The sequence below is a fragment of the Melozone crissalis genome, unplaced genomic scaffold, assembly GCF_028551555.1.
Source record: "Melozone crissalis strain CALT ecotype California unplaced genomic scaffold, PUWL_Pcris_2 ptg000042l_1, whole genome shotgun sequence".
Taxonomy (NCBI): Eukaryota; Metazoa; Chordata; class Aves; order Passeriformes; family Passerellidae; genus Melozone; species Melozone crissalis.
Window position 1 is genome coordinate 12945638 of NW_026535820.1, and position 17338 is coordinate 12962975.

The 17338-nt window shown below is 43.3% G+C and overlaps 1 protein-coding gene across 5 annotated transcripts in view; it reads right to left on the reverse strand.

Annotated features, from left to right (window-relative positions):
• The window catches only part of DTNA (dystrobrevin alpha), a 224012-nt gene that overhangs the window by 179429 nt on the left and 27245 nt on the right, over positions 1–17338 (reverse strand). Inside the window, exon 1 of one of the 5 annotated variants that reach the window (XM_054285380.1) lies at positions 1332–1445. The exons of 3 other annotated variants lie outside the window; for them this stretch is intronic. In XM_054285380.1, the coding sequence (XP_054141355.1) occupies positions 1332–1348 (17 nt within the window). In that variant the 5' untranslated portion in view covers positions 1349–1445. Of the gene's footprint in view, positions 1–1331; positions 1457–17338 lie in introns of those variants that run through there. One more of the 5 variants, XM_054285389.1, reaches the window with a different exon arrangement.

The following is a 17338-nucleotide window of genomic DNA, read 5'->3' on the forward strand; positions in this document are numbered from 1 at the left end:
AATCACTTTACAGCAGATTTGCTCATCCAAACACACTCAAATGTTCTGCAAAATTCAGGCAAGCTGACCAACAGGGATGAACTCCATCAAATGCCAGAAAGATACCAAAAGATACCAGACACATCATCTTTCCCTGAAACAGAGGAACTGTTTCTATTTTAGTTCACCCACTTTCACATATTGTGCATGACACACACTGCCATTATATGCATCTCTTGAGCAGTGATATCCATAACCAAAAATGTCAGGCGTCTCAGTTATCCGCAGCCAGCACCTATTTCCTATGGGTATTATGGGCAGTACTAACACATCAGGAATTCTGAGTATGTTTGGGGGAACTGACACCAGATCCTAAGTTAGGAGCTTCTCTACTATGAGTGTAAAACACACATGCCCAGAAAAAATGGTATAAACAATGATGACATTTAGACAACACACACTCAAAGCCCAGATTCAGATGAAACTCTCAGACTACAAGTTCTTGCTATATAACAAATAGTACATCTAACTTCCAAATGAGCTGCTGTATTTTAAGTCCTTCTGGATATAGGATTACCACAACTTCACCAGAAATGTTTCAGAAACTGCCTGAAAAAGACATTGATCAATGAGGCAATGTATCTGCCAGATACTGAAATTACTTCTGATCTGATAAGTTCTAGAAAGAACATGATAGCCTGAATTTATTGGTTTTTTATGCAGAAATTCACTATCTAAGTGAGGACTACCAGGGGAATGCACAGATTTTTAAATTACTGCTAGAAGGACTTTGTTCAAAGAAAATGATAGCCAAAATGTTTTTTGGTTTTTCTTTAAAAAAAATCAAACTCCCAGTAAAAGCATTATTTGGGAACAAACAAACACGAAGGTTAAATTTAATTAACCCTGTGCTGTGATCAAATTCACCCATGAGGAAATAGTTTGTAAATGAAACCATGGTCAAACAAGCAAGCAAACATTGATTACATCCTCTCTAACGTGGAAAACAACTTGCTTTTCAACTTTGTAATAATGAGCAACATTTCAAACAGCCTGTCCCACTAACGAAGAGCAAAGGTACATAACAAAAATCATCTGTTAGGAACACAGCACTCCAAACCATAGTGCAAAATAAAGCCCAAGACTCCCTAGGTATGCCAAGAAAAGTTAACACTTCACAGAGGAATAAAGTTCAAATGCTCCATACGGGGAAAACGGGAGACTCAATCGCCCGGGGTAAGCATTATTTCAGTATCCACCTCATCCTAGAGGAACTGCCGGAGTGCTTTGAAGGCAGCAGGAAAGCCCAGAGGAACCACCCCAGCAAATGCAGAGGCAAGCTTCCTACTTACCCCACTGTATGCACCATGATCTCTTCTGCCACCTTAGTAATTCCCAAGAATCCAGAATGATGTTACTTTTTTAGGGAATATTACAGCTGCTAGAGGAGACAGAGGCAAGCTGACAAGCAGAACTTTGCGAGAAGCCAGGCAGAGAGGGATGAATTTAAACCTTGGCTCAAGATGCTGTGTACTCTGCGTCTATCTTTAACTTCTAAATGATTTGGTTTCACATTCCTCTGAAGTCCTGCTGGCAGATGCCTTCGCGGAGCTTTACCAATCGCAGGCACCCTGCCCCCTCTCCTCCTGTGTCCCTCCACCTCCCTCCCTCCCTCCCTCCTTCCCTCCCATCCTCCCAAGCTGCCACTCCACCCCCATCTGCCCCATCCCTACCTCTCCTCTCACACACACACACACACTCACTCACTCACACACACACAGAGGGGGTTGGCTGCCAGGATTTCACGGGCTTCCAGCCCCGGCTGCCCGCCCACGTCTGAGGGAGCCGCCCGCCCGCCCGGCGGGCACCGGGGCCAGCGGCCCGGCGAGCAGCGCCTCACGGAGCCTTCGCAAATCGGGGCAGGTACCCGGAATCGCAGCCTGTGCCCACTCAGGCAGGGTCCCTGAGCCCAGCGCCACCGACCCAGCCGCGGTCCTTAGCGGGACCCTCGGGGCGCATCTTCGGCAGGGGAGCCCGGGCAACGCGAGCTGGAGGGGCTGGGGCAAGGCAGCAATTCAGCAATCCACCCGCTGCTGCACGGAGGGTCAGGGACACATCTGCAGCTCACAGCACTTCCGACTGACTGCACAGGCAGCTTTATGGAGCAAGGCCATTTTAACAAAAAAAAAAAAAAAAACCAAACAAAAATCCTAACCCAAAATAAAATATATAATAAACTTTGTACCAGATCTTGACTACAAAGCTTTTAAACTTCACTCTTAGTCCGTGGCTCCTTACAGTAACAATGCATTGCAATGTTGTTTAGACTGTGAAGTAACTAGACTGCAGATGAATGACAGAATTCTAGGTGACTGAAGTGGGGGAAAACCCCTTCCATGTAACTCCAGAAGTCAGTACCCCTACCACAGGTTGTTAGTGTTGACATAAACCCCTGACTCTTAAGATCAGCATTTTGAAGCAGCAGATTTTAATGCTCAAATGCATATTCTGTTGAATACTGCCTGCCATCAAGTCTGCCTTATCTCAGACATGGGTGGGAGCGGAACAAGCCGCAAGACTTTATGTAAAATGTATGAATTATTGAACACTTTCAGTTGCAACAGGAAAATACCAATTGCCAGTCACACCAATTCAAACAAAATAACCTGGTAAATGTGTCTCTTTTCTTGGAATCTTCAGCCTTTGTCTGAGCTGCTGCCAAGAGGGGGTTGTAGGGACACGGCCAAGCAAGCAGCGAGCACAGTTTGGGGCAGAGGGGGCAAAGCCAAGCTGTGCCCAGAATCCCTTGGCTGAAAACGGTTTGAAAATGCCTTGCCAGTGCTCAATTTCATGGAGCATTACACTTTTCAGAATGCCAATGTTGAGATGCTGGACTGATAGAGTAGTAAAAGTGATCAAGCATTTACTTCAGGCTAACGAAGGAAACGGGTCAAACTTGGAAAGGCCTCAAGGGGAGGTAAAAAAGTCAGCCAAAGGGCTGCATCATAGGGCATATTAAGAAAGTCTCCACATCTCCTGCCTGCTTGATAACAAGCATAAGTGTGTTTGAGAACGTATAGCATATATAGCCTAATGAAAAATAGTAACTCCACAGTAATTTTCATGGTCAGTCTGCATACACTGAAAGGCAAGAGCTCTTCTTAACCTGGATTGAGGTCAGGTTTGTGGGCCTGGAATTGTTGCCAGCAACACAGAAACATTAAATAACAAATCAGCTGACAGCTCCCAGAAAGTTGAAAGATTTCTTTTGAATCACTAACATTTGTTACTATTAGCAAAGCCAGACCCCATCATGCTCAATACCTGCCTTCCAGAGCACGTTAAAAACTCCAGCTAAACATGCCATGGACTTCCCGACAGATGAGGAATAAGTCACTTCACTGCTTTTTCTCAGGATTCCTGATACAACAGTTCAGGGCATGTGTCTATTACTCAGGTTGAGGAGCTGCAGGGAACTGCAGGAAAGCTGCCTTGTCAGGCACTGCTTTCTGGCAGGGCCACATCTAACACTGCTGGCTTATAAATCCCTCAGAGCACAGAAAAATAGAGTCAGAGAATTCCCGTTCAAATGGTGCAACTTCATATAATGCAGTATGTACATGAAGTAATTCTTTTTCCCAATTGTTTGTAAAGATGTCAGCCTTGAAGGGCAGACAATCACTAGAAGCAGAGACCAACTGTTAACATTAGGTTTTAAAAAGTACAGTGCTTAAGATGCTCAGAGAGACAAAAGAACAAAGAAAAGTCTTTGTGCCTTTGTGGCTGAGGGCTCTCTTCTAATTAGGGCAACAAGGAAGGAAGAAAGAAGTTCCCCGTGGAAGAAGGTGTGATGGACTAATGAAGTGATTCAGAAATGAAGTCATGAACAGGAAGGATTAGGACTGAGCTGTTTATAGGACTTCAAACTACCTCTAGAGAGTGCTTAAGTGTTAGGGAAAACAATGGCAGGGAAATCCACTGAAGTACATCCACACTTTTATCTAAGCTTCTGCGTTTCCCTTAGTAGATACAGAGGGAAAAGAGATTTGGCTTTGAATCCTCTAAAAGGCCACTGTTTGCTTCCTGTGCCTCCTAAGACGGTATTTAAAAATCTAAGAGTATGGAGAGGGGAAGAGCTTTGGAAAATGATGCTGGAAATTACTGGGAAACCTTGGATGTCAACATGGACAGCATGATCCCAATCCCATGAATGAGACAGCCAGAGGTCATATGTCCAAAACCGTATCACACAAGCCAAAGGAGAAGACAGGTGTCCAGTTTCCTCAGACGAAGAGCTGTGCAGTAATACCAGGGTCTAACGTGCAACACAAAGTGTACAGCTGCAAGATTTACCACTGCTGTGACAGGGAATACTGCTCTCCCAGCAGAAGTGCTGCTTATAGCCAGCATCAGTGAAACACATCAGGGACTTCTGTGGCACTGGATTTGAGATCTATGAAAACATATTAATGGTAAATTCTTGTGGAGGAGTGGGAGCTCGAGTTAGAGCTGGCATAGGAGCAGACAAGGGAGTGGCAGAGAGGGGAGAGTAATTTGGTACCAGCGACAAGTGTAAAGAGGTAACATGTTTGGAGCCATGTGACTTCCTACCCATTCCCAATTTAGCCAAGTGCCTAAGAGGCAAGATCTGTCCCTTCATGTTTAGCTATTTTTAACACGCACAGAATTTGCTCTTTGTCTCCCCTTGTCTGTCAGTGTCTTCAATTCATTAGTCTTGGCAGTCTAAAGATTTGGGCTTACTGGGACAAGCAACATCTTCTACCCTACGGGCTCAATCTTTCTAGGTCTTACTCAAGAGTATTTCTTCCCTTTGGAATGATCTTGTTAACCTCTGCAGATATTTCAGCACAGGTTTGTCCAAGAGTAAGAGCTCGGGAGTAGGGGCTGTAATTGCACTGGCAGGCACGGAGTTCCTGCCCGTCACAATGGATTCAGCACTGTTTATTCAGTATTACTCAACCTGCACAGCCCTCACTGCCCCAGCTGACCTACAGCCAAGCCTACTCAGCTGTTTACTTACACCCTCTCCAAAATGGTCTAGCAGGTGGGGTTTGGCCAAGTGTTGATCCATGTGCTGCTTCTCTACTGCCTACCATTTTTTTTTCCTTAAAGAGATGGGGGACAGCAATTGCAGCAGTGGGGAGAGCATTCTCTTGGTGGCAGCCCCCAAGCACCCACTCCCTTGCTGCTCCCCACCACACAGCCCAACACAGCAGGATACACCTGTCCTGGAAGGAAATGCAGGGGATGGACATGGGCTTACCGAGAGCAAAACACTGCCCTGGTCTCCCTGGTCTGGGCACAACACTCCCGCCATTGCCATGAGGCCCACTGGGTAATGGCAGGCAGCTCAGTCACTGAACATGTTCAGATGGGTTAGCTCTGCTATTTGTAAAACACAGGCAAATTGTTTGAATTCTTAATAAGCATTAATAAAGTAAATGGGGAGTGCACTTAATGCATACTCCGTGACCATTTTTGCAGCAACAGAGGATTTTCTGTGCCAGCCTTTTTGTTCTTGATTTCTGTTTCTGTGATTCAAGCCACAGGGAAAGAAGGGTGATCATCCATGGTCACAAACTGAAGCTTCAGAAATAAATCATATTTTCAGTCATTGCATTTTACTAAATTAAGAAAAAAATCTATTCTTTACTTTTAAACATGTCTTTCTTTTTGCTATGTCCTGTATTTATACTTTTGGTAAGAGTTTTTGGTATGAACACGTGGCTTAAACCAGTATTTATCATCATATACAATATGTCACATGTTTTAATTATAAAGCATTAAGCAACTTTTGAAAAACTCTGTGCCCTTGCCTTTACCAGATTTTCAAGCTCGATTGAAAAATGCCTAAGGGGAGAACTAGAACAATTCTGGTTCCATTTATCTTTACACTGAATACAGGAAAAAGACTACTCCTTTTTGTGAGCTGCCCAAATTGATCAACAAAATTAGGGTCTGAGATACAATAAAATTAAGAGCAACTTTTAAAAATTGAAGTTTTGTAAGTTAAATTGATAATTTTACCAGACTGAAAAATATTTTTCTAAAAAGAAAAAAAAACAATGGGTAAACCTAAGCCCACAAAGTGCTGAGGCCTGGAAAAGTCTTTCTGGAACTGGTAATGCTCCTGCATAAATAAAAAGGCTGCTTTCAGACTTTCTAATATCATCTATTATTTGTCCTCTACCTGAAAATGCTGAACTTTCAAGGTTTGAAGTGACAGGTATAGTTCATTTAGGTCGCTCAGTGAGCAGTGCCCCATATGAAGATTGTCTTCCTCAAGATTTATGATCCTCTGCTATTTATTGCTTCCAACAACAGTAATCCCTGTTTCCTCTAAGCTCTTATGACCACTCCTGCCTCTCAGGACAGGGGAGCTGCCCACCTCTGAATCCAGCTTCATGCAGCCAACCTGCACTGCCTGCCTTCACAATTATCCTGTTAATTTCCCCAGGCCCTCATGATTGTTCTTCTAGATACTACCCTCAGTTATCAGTATTCCCAACTCCCTTCCACTTCTGTATTTTCTCCCTAGCTGTGGAAAAAGCAGCAAGCAGGTCGTGCAGCTTGATTCAGAGCTGTGTGTGCTCAGACTGAGCAGCCAGCACAGGTGGGAGCTGCTTTAGGAGGGGAATGTTGCATGTCCTGTTCTTTTTTGGGTTGATACCTTGGATTCCACTTTGGGAGAATCAAGGAGAATCAGTATAGCTGAGATTTCTTGCAAGGTTTTTAATTTAGCAGAAGGTATCTAGTGAGTTCAAAAGTCCTGGCTGTGGCCAGGACTGTGAAACAAACAAACATAGCATGATTGTGTTCCCTTAAAAAGCCAAACTCTGAGAATAAATTAAACAAACAGCCCACATGCCAGCTACAAAGATTCATGACACAGTCTTTGCTCCAGCAGAAGATGTTCTTTGTCTTCTTCAATGATAAGAACCCTCTGCTGCTTTAAAAGCTTTATGTCTGGTCTAACCAAGTATACAAAAGGCAGCACACAGCGCTAATGAACAGAGCTCATTGCATTCTGTTCTTGGACAGGAAAAGTGAAACGTTTGTGAAAGTCAAGATCACAACACCAAAAATTGTCACAACATTCACTTGAAAACAAAGTCCTTATTCCTGAAATTATTATATATTGATATTTTTGTTATGGAAATGGCTCTGCTTTCCTGCCTCACTACAGCACTTTGGTTTCATTGCAGTGCTAAATTCTGCACTGAAAATGGTTTCCAGTAAGTTATTTTGCAAAAATGCCATAAATGTTCTCTCTTTATTTGCCTGGGCAGACAACCCCAAGTTTTTGTGGAAATTCAGCCACTGTGTGAAGTGTGCATGCAGGCAGACATGACTGTGCCTGGAGTGGCACATGCACTTTTTCCAGAACTGGAAGAGGATAATCTATGAAACAGATTCTATGTTCAATTGAGCTAAAGGTAGGAACAATCCTCTTTCATTCATTCCACATCCCACCAAAAAACCCTCCTGCTCTCAAACAAAACTCATTTTATTTCACCCTCCAGATGAAAAACTTGGAAAAGAAATAATATTTTTTCTCCATAAAGAAAAAAATGCACAGCAAGAACACGGAAGGAGGCCTGGAAGTCTCAGAAACTGCTAATGAGAGCCAGAGCATTAATATGTAGGCCACCACCAGCAGGAATCCCATCAGATCGGTTATGTAAAAGCCAGTAGCGCCTGACTCGCTCTCTGCGCCGCACCAGGGCCCTGCAGGGCTGCGGGAGGTGTCCCTCCCTCCCACACAGCCCTCTCCTTCCCTGAATCCCGGCCCACTGCAGCCGCAGCCCGCGGGGGATGCCCGCACCCTCAGGCCCGGGATCCCGGTGCTGGGGCACAGGCACGGGAAGGGAGGGCGGCTCGGCCCGAGGGGCTGCGCTGGGCACGCAGGGTGAGACAGCCCGGAGAAGCTTGTCCTACTGCTCCCTCTGCTGTACCCATCCTGTGCAGAAATCCCAAATGGCAGCGCCGAGAGCCGGGATAAGGCACGGCAGCTCTGAGCCTGCAGGAAGCACAGGCCCGGGGAAGAGGTGAAGCCGCTGGTGAGGAGGCAGAAAGCGCCACCACACTCGGGAGATGGCACCGCACGGACCTGTGTGTCCCACCCAGCAAATCTCCTTGGCCCTGTACCTGCCAGGGCTTCACTTGTGTTTCCCGAACAGGGGAATAAAGCCTCTCCTTGGCACCGTCACCTCACTTTGGGACACGTATTTAGATCATGGGCTCATCTTAGGATTTGGAAGGGTGTCCAGATCAGCCCCAGAGAAAGGCCCAGGAAGCTCCCTGGGCAGGGCGGCAGCTGAGTCCCACATTCGGTGTGGGAACCCAGGACATCCCTCTGGTTGTCCAGGATGGCCAGGAATCCCGCCAGGGGGCTCAGAAGCCCTGGCACAAAGCCCAAAACACCTGTGGTTTTGATTATGACCCGTGGAGCAAATTACCAACCTTAGATGAAGATCAGCAAGCCACAACAGTTTAGGTAGAATAATAGCGAAGTTATCATGGGGTGGAAAAGTAGATTTTAGGGTTTCTGGTATGGCGGTTCAGGGGGCAAGATGGAGGGATCTGGGTGTGTCCAGCCTTTCTCCTTCTTCTTCTTGGCCTCCATCTTCTGCTGTGAGGTTGGCACTTTTAGATTGGTTTAGAGTAGAAGCTCACTGTCTAACATAGGTGAGAGGTATTGGAAAGTACTTGTAAACATTGTATACGAAGTTTTTAGTACAAAGACATAACACAGCCCCAGGGACAGGCAGTGTGCCTGGAACTGTCTTGCTGGACGGACCTCAGCAGGGCAGGAGAAAAACTTTTATAGGTAAGACATAATAAACAACCTTGAGACCGAGAAATGAAGAGCTCTGACTCCTTCTTCAAGCACCGGGCTGGGAAAAGAGACTTTTGAACTCTTCTCGGGGTCACTCTGACAAGCTAAAGATCCCAACAATTAGGAAATACTGGCAACACCCCCAGCAAAGGGGGAAAACAGCCCACCCTGAGTCACCTCAGTGCCAGCCACATCTAAACAACAGGGAGCACAGGGAAAAAAAAAAAAAGGAAAGGGGAAAAGTGGCTTATGGCAATGAAGTCAATTAATCATGTGGTAATTAACAATCTGATTGTTCTAGAGAATGTTTTTTTTTTCCTAACCAAAAACCACCTGAACACAACTTCAGTCAATAATTCCACCCTGCAACCTTTTTTCTGAGGGCTGAGAATTTGGCAGAACTGGATACTACGTATGGAAGACATTAGCAGCTGCCATGAAAGCATTTGTTTGAACACAGGGAAAACTTGTACCCCAAGGGAAGTACATATTTTCAGACATTCAAACATTACAATGTGCTTTCTGCAATCTTCATAACAATATTTCAGTTACTCCACACTTTCCTCTTAGCACTAATTTATGGAAATCCAAGCTAGAGAAGAAACCATTTCAAAGGAAGAAATGTCACTCAAGCACTTTTTCTGTGAGAAGGTGCACACTCATCAAAATTGGGAGAAATGATGAGAAGAATCAGCACCTTCAGGAAAAGTGGACACTTTCCATAATAAAAGAGGGGATGAAAGGCTGGAGTGCAAGGTTAGGGCTTTGAAAATTCAGCCATACACTCATCTTAAACCTTCTGGAGAATCTCAGGAGTTTTACACAACTTGAACCAGAAACAAAACAACCCTTCCTAATAGCAATATGAGACTAAAGAAAATTAATCAGTGAGTTCCAGAAAGGCAGTGTTAACAGAGAAGACTGAATTCACTTTTTTTCTCCATGCCCCAAGTATTACTTCTTCCTATATTACAGAACATCTACCAGCTAATGAAAGTACGGGAAACCAGACTTTATTATATAGCACGGTGATAAAATGAATTATATTTAAATGTCAATGGAATCTGTGAAATAGAGCGAATTTGGAAGAAATCCATTCAGTAATTTTAAAGTTGTGAATAATTAGCATGGCATTTTCAAATGCACTTGATCAAATTCATGACCTAATTCTGCTCTAAATTCTTTCATTTTAGTTTTTGTGAAGCTGTATGAGCCATGCAATACTACAGTAGTATTAGAATGCAGCAGTAGTGAGTCCTGCTGAAAAATTCTACCCTTAAATGAATGACTCCAGCAAAAGAATGAGACATGGCAATTTGGGGCAGAATGAAGCCCATTCTTTTCAAAGGCAGCACTCGAGATTTTCACAAATGCAAACAAATGCAGTTTGACCTCAGGACTGACACAATGTACCTAATGCCAACTGCCTAAGTTACATGGGAAGAAGAAGCTGGACTGGAGCTGAAATGTAACAACTTCCAATGGAAAACTGAGATACTATATAAAATTTTATCTGTAGCAAACCAGTAATAATTACAGATTATTTTGACATTGTCCTGTTAAGTTTCATGATGACCAGCCACAAATATATCAAATGTGAAGCACAGAGACCAAGCACAGGTCTGGTCATAACCTCACTGTCAGATGCCACAAAGCTGCTCCTTTTTATAGCATCTCCTTCCAGCTCACTGAATTCATCATATTTATCCCCAAATAAAAGAAATTACTGGTTTTTCTTCCTTTGTTCAGAAAAGCACATGCTTTATCCAAGAGCCTCAGACATTCCAGTGTAAATTATTTGTACTTCTTGCTACAAAAAGTCTTGCTCCAGGACTTTGTGACAACACTGACTACCTAAGGGAAATCAAATTAACAGCAGCTGAGACAGAACTATTAAAGGCATGTTTTCCCCTATGTACAGTAGTCTGCTAACGTATCCACAGGCACTGAGAGAGTGAGGATAAAGCAAGGACATTTCTCTGAGCCATCACTATCTTTCACATTACTGTCTGTTCCTGTGAGGGAGCTGTGGATGCAGTGATATTGATAGGCACTGGGGTTCTTTGAGCCTCAACTCAAGCATGCAGATTTTACAGACATGCACACCATGAAGACAGTAGCTTCTGAAATAAATCAGGCAAGCTTTTTGCCTAAGACTACAGAGGTAACTGCAAGGTTGTTGCTAGTTCTGAGTGTAATGATGCAAGGAAGTGGGGCACCTAAAGCCTCTCCTCTGCCCTCATGCCCTCAGGACGCACCATCCAGCCTCCAGAGAAGAAGATGGGTTTGGGATGGCACCCAGCCTCTCCCTGCACAACCTGCCAGGGCAAGATGCTCACAAAGGAGCTGTGCTCATGCCCCTGCATTAACTCCTCCTGCTCCATGAGGGAGATGACATCTCTGCTGTTTCCAGAGAAGGGCAAAGACACATACACTAGCAAAATGCGCAGAGAGGCAGGGTCCACATTTGTAACCAGGAATGCTACTCTGAAGTGCAGGCAGGAGACCAGCACATCATGCCTCTGCTGCTCAGGCATTACCTGAGAGGTCACTGGGGCAGGGCTGGTTGTTAAACATCACGTTAGCAGTGGTAGAGACCTGACCAGGTCTCAGCTATGCCACAGGTTTGTTTTGTCAATTTAGGAATTGACATGTTTACTTCCTCCCTCCCACTTCCCATATGCTTTGTCTGCATAGCCTTGAGTAGTTTTAAGGTGGGTGTCATGTTTCTAGGTGCTCAGAGTAACTAAAACTTGGAGTACCTTTGACTTCCTAGCACTACTGGGACTAAATATTGAACACCATTCAAGTAACATTTTTATTCCATTTAGCGAGTGGAAAAATAACTGAGTTGAAAGGAAAATGCACCTTGCTTCAAAAGCCTCTTTAATCAGCCCCAGAATCTGAACCAATGCTGAACATAAAGATTTAAATTTGGCGTAATGAAAACTGAATAGACCAAAAAACAACAAAAGAAGTCTCTTTACAAAAGGTATGGATTCAACCCAGCCAGTAAATAATTAAAGCTCCTCTCTGTTCCCTTCCACTTTCTATTTTAAGGCTTTTCATTATATGGGATCAAAGTCAGCTCGAGTTGGAAAGAGTTAGACAAATCCATCACGGAGACAGAATGAATGTATGATCTCATCCCCTGTGACAGCAGCCCGACGGTACCACCTGTTTGAACTCAGCTCTTACCACTTCTGATGACACTGGCAATGTCAAGCAAATTGCTCAAAATTCAAGGGTGGGGGGGACACTCTCCACCAAAGCAAACAAAAAAAAAAAGAAAAGCAAAAAGCTGTAAATCTGGCATGAGGAATGCTTACAGGCAGCCAGTGCTGCAAAAAGAGAAGCCACAGAAAGGGTTCAGATCCCATGAACATAAATCATTCTGGGCCTCAGAAAATCAGCTGTATGAAGAAAGACTCAAAAAGAGTCAAATGGGAAAGCAATGCAAGACAGCTGTATAAAAATTATAAATAATAAAAATAAGGAAAAATAAACAACCTTATTTATTTTCTCAAAATGAAAGAAAAAGAATATATTGAAGCCGTAAGACAAAATAATTAAGAGATATGAAAACAAGTTAAACAAGGAGTTTAAAACTGACAGGGAAATTTATAAGAGATTAAGGAAAATGCTGTTCTACCTTTTGGAACTTAAAATGTAAGTTTACCCTGTGGAGCTGTCTGCAGCAAAATATAATTGGGACCAGAAAGGACTATAAAAGAAAATATTAATTAGACTGTTAATGAATACCTGCATGTTCCCATTAGAAACTCATCTATTTTAAAAAGAAAGAATATAAGCCTTAATGAACCTCGCTTTTTTTAAGCAACAGAAGACAAACACTTATACTTCCTGATACAAACAATGATTAAGTGTCAGGGAGTAAGACATCCCTTAAGGGGAATCCCCAAGGATTAAGAAAATCTCCTCTTGTCACATTATTCCGGAACTGTCAGCTGGCCAGTTCCTGAGCACTGTCAGGAACAATGTACTGGCCCAGATCCAACAACCAATGTTTGGTTAACACTGAAGTTCAGTCAAAAGACTTCTGTCTAAAATGCTTGTTTAAGGAAAAAGATGACAGCATTGTGAGTGTACCATAAAGCTTTATTTTCTAAACCATTTCTTGCTCTGACTGCCAGTAGCTAGAAGCACTTGAAGATTAAGGCAGCAAGCATACATCAACTCTACTTGGTTTGGTGTATAAAACCACTTTGGTCTAGATCTGGGTCAGGATACACGATTTCACTTCTTTGAGCTGCTTGATGTGTTCAACGCAAACTTGACTTCAGGTCTGCCACTGCACCAGGCACATTTGCAGTTCTAGGAAGTTGCTGATTAAACTCTGGCTGATTAAACTTGCAACTACACAGATACAAGAATCAAACTGTAAAGTTATTTCAGATATAAAGAAAATCTCACTGCTGTGAAATTCATGCATTTTTTTTCTCAGTCTACTAAGACGAAAACAAAGAAGCAGTTAAGCACTTCACTGGTTGAAAGAGCTATTTCAAAACATGCTCTAGATTAAGACTGCATGGCAGGACCTTTCCCAGTGAGAACAGGCACTCTGGGGATGAGTAGAGGCCCACAACAATAATGTTCTCTTCAGTGACCTCATTAGCATCTGATGTGTAGGAACATCTCATTTAAATGTGTGCTTTTTCCCGTCTACCTTGAGATGGCCCTTTAATCAAACTCATAAAATTACTTTTCTTCAGTACCAAACAGATAAATAAACCAATGTTATTCAGACCCAACAGCTCCTCAAATGAAAGAGAAAAAAAATCCTGTAATAAAAATAAATAGATTGGAAATGTTTTGATGCTTTCTGTGGGAGTTAGCTGTATGCAGAATTGAACTGTATTTTCTTGGTTTAGCTGAACTAAGCTGTACTGACAAGAGCATGCTGAATTAGATCCGGTTGTAACCTGAGGTGAACCTGCAGGGTAAACCTTACGTCACTATATTGCTGCAGTTCTTTCTTTTTTCCATGAGCAAATGTGGCTCACTTCCCTCAGTCTCTGAAATGCCATATCGTGTGTGCTGGCCATGGGGCAGAACTCTAAATAGAGCATGTTTGGATTTATCCACTTCAGGCCTCTGGGATGGGAACTGAGCTACAGGGAGAGACTGAAATAAGATTGCAAAGGTACGAAGGAGGCAAATGTGAATGTAATGGGGTGTTAGAATGCACCCTGTGTTTAAAGACATTTACCCATAATTCTGACTTGCGCTTTTGGGCTTTCACCTGTACAAGGCAAAGCTAACACTGTGTTTCTCTCTCAAAGCCATGTAGGGACAGCTTGCCTCACATTGTGAGGTAATTGACCCTAACAGGCGACAATACCAAGCCCTTCCTGGCTACAGTAACAAATACTTAATTTCTACAGCACCATCCCACAACTTTGCAGAGTAAAATAAAACTCTCTTCCAAGAACCTGGCAATTCCTTAGCACAAAGGCCAATGAGGGTATATGGCACTTGGCATGATAATCCCCTCCACCAACTTTCCATGACCACATCACTGCTTCAGAGACACAACTGAGCAGCTAGAACTGTTCAAGTTCTACCGCCAGCCAGGCCTACAGAACGTGCTGTGTTCCACCTTCAGGCATGTTGCTAAGCACAAAACTACCCTCTCTTTGCCAGAGCTAGCTGGCAGCCACAGTGGCACAAGGCAGGTGGGCACATGACCCTCTGTTAGCTCAGTGCCTGATGGCTCCTTTCTTTGCTACCTTTATCCCTTTCTGTGGCATGGGAGACCACACAGGAGCTCTCCCTAAATTAATCAATATACTTGGAGAAAAAGCAACTCTATTTGCAGCTGCACTAGATAGGTAATAGACCACTGTCCACAATACAGGATCTTTACCTGCAGCCCCTGGAAGGAGTCCTCTGCCTGCTCAGTTGGAATGGTAGGACACTGTAAAAGGTTTTTCCTTTGTTAAGTGCTATGGTGCTAAATGTTATTGCCCAACTGTGTATAATCATTTTTTAAAAGAAATTCAGGTACATGACCCTGATACTGATTTTTCTTCAGCTCGTATGCAATGGAGATGTTCTGGAGACACCATGATTTTGCTTAATAAAAATATAAATCTCCATATAATTTCATCACTTCAGGCCTTGAATAACTGGAAATCCTCCTCCTACGGAATTTGTCATGATTTCCTCACTTTGAGTTCAGTGCAAGAAGTGCACAGCTAAATTATGCAGGACTATAAACTTACATAACTGTTTGTAAGATAGAAGAACATAAAAAATGAGGAGCCTTAATAGTTAGGAATATAGAGAAGTCCAACACAGAACTGAGGAAAAAATTATGTATCATCTACCTGTTCTTCAGGTAGACAGGTTTACTAGTATTTAATTAATATAAATAGAAGTAAATCTGAGACATATGGAAACCAAGAGCAAGCAGAACTAATCATGAAGCAGCGACCTGAACAAACATCAATATAATATGTAGAAAGGAGTATTTACATTAAGAAATCACCCATCTCTGGTCTTAGGTGTATTTGCATTAAGAGATCACCCATCTCTTGCCTTAGTTTGTCCTTTTGAACAGCAGTGGCGTGACGAAGGAAGCATCAAAGGGGAGGCACCCTCATGGCTCACTGATACCGCTTGCACACAATCTTGACTATCAGGCATCCACAGCAAGCATATGTAATTCCTTTCACTGCCTACCTACCAGGAGGTTCATCAATAGCCTACCCTTCATGCGTTTTGGTAGTTTGCATTCTCCTTTTCTTGGAGCACATGTAGTCTCACATTACCCAGGAAGCCTTCTGCTCTCAATGCAAGAATCTGGAGGGAAATAAAATCCGTCAATCCTCTGCCTGGCTTAGTAAATCTCTCTCACACTGTTCATAATTCCCTGCGGCCCTGCAACTCGAGCCCTTTGGCTCTCTGCTTGTGGGGCTCTTTAAACCCTTAGCTTTCTATCTGGATGGCTGTGGGCACAATTTGCCCAAGCCCAGGTCTCTTTTTCTAGCCCCTGATAAGGATCTTTGCTGTCACTTGTGGTCTCTCCTGCCTCTGCTGAAACAGCACAGAGCCTTTTACAAGGTCATGTATATACACACCTTACAGTCAGGTGTTCTTTGGCTTACAATGAAAGCCACAGGACAGCACAAATGAACCTGAAACGGCTCAGGATGCAAGGTACCCTTGTAAGAATTATACTTGGATACAACCAGAAACAGGGATGAAAAGTGGATTCCTTAGCAATTTATAGCTTTTCAGCATACTCCAAGCACGTGCATTTGGAAATTCTTGCTGCTGTTCCTCATGCAGATTACTGTTTGCAGCTCCCTTGCACTGTTCTCCCATTAGGTGTGTGAATGAAGCATAGAAACAATTTGTTTTATCACCTCCACTCTCACAAAAGAATTAAATTAAAAATAGCAGTACTGCATCACTTTTAACAGGGCAGTAAAATAGGACTATAATGGCTGCAGGCTTGCTCCTTTCCCCCTGGAGCAAATCCTGTAATGGGAGGGAGGTTGCAGCTCTGCTTGGGATCCTTCTACTAGATTTTGCCCTGAGAAAAGGTTTGTTGAGAGGGAGGTCACTGGGGGGTAAGTGCCAAAACCCATGCCCGTACTCTTGGTCCTCAGGCCATTTGGCTGGAGCAGCTGATGATGTGTTTTGCTGCTCCATCTCACGGCAGCCCATTTCCATGGTGATGCTCTTCCAGAGAGACCTGCCAGTCCATTTTCTTGAGAAAGTTTCTCAATTTATAATTTACCTGTAAACCTAATACAGGTTGCTACTTTTAAATTTTTACTTTTCCAAGGGCACAGTGATATCAATATCCCCAGTTTGCCCATCCCTTTCCTATGCTAAAAGATGTTGCAAGTCTGCACCTCAGGACACAGAGGGGATAACGAAATAGCAGGACAGGTACTGCTGACATCCATTTGATACATTTTTTCAAAACCACTGGGCATGAATCAGGTCCATGGAAAACTGCAAACAATAATCTGAGCCTTAAAACCCCAAGAGACTAAAGATGTCTGTATTATGCAAGTGATACTCAACTAAGAAAGCTCTTCAGTTGCTCTCTAAGATACACAACACTCTGCTTACTGGTGGATTTTGAAAATGCACAAAAATACTTATCTGCATATCTTACACTGCTGTCAGATCTAAGATGAAGGCTGCTGGAGCTAAAAGAAGGGACAGAATCAACCTGTAGAGGAATTAAAATGTTTTGGCTTATTTAAATTTAACACTTTATACTTAAGGATATATTTGGCCCGTGGTATTTAAGGATTTTCTCCACAGAACACTCATGAAGTCCTACAAGGAATGTATGCATGCCATTCCCATCAATAGTACTGGATTTACAGGTGAATTGAGACTCACTCCTGGGTTCACAACTCCAGCACAAAAGCCCTTGGCTTCACAAAAGACAACAAATGTGTGAAGGAGTATCAAGGACAGAGGAGCTACCCAGAGATACTCCTCTGCAGCCTT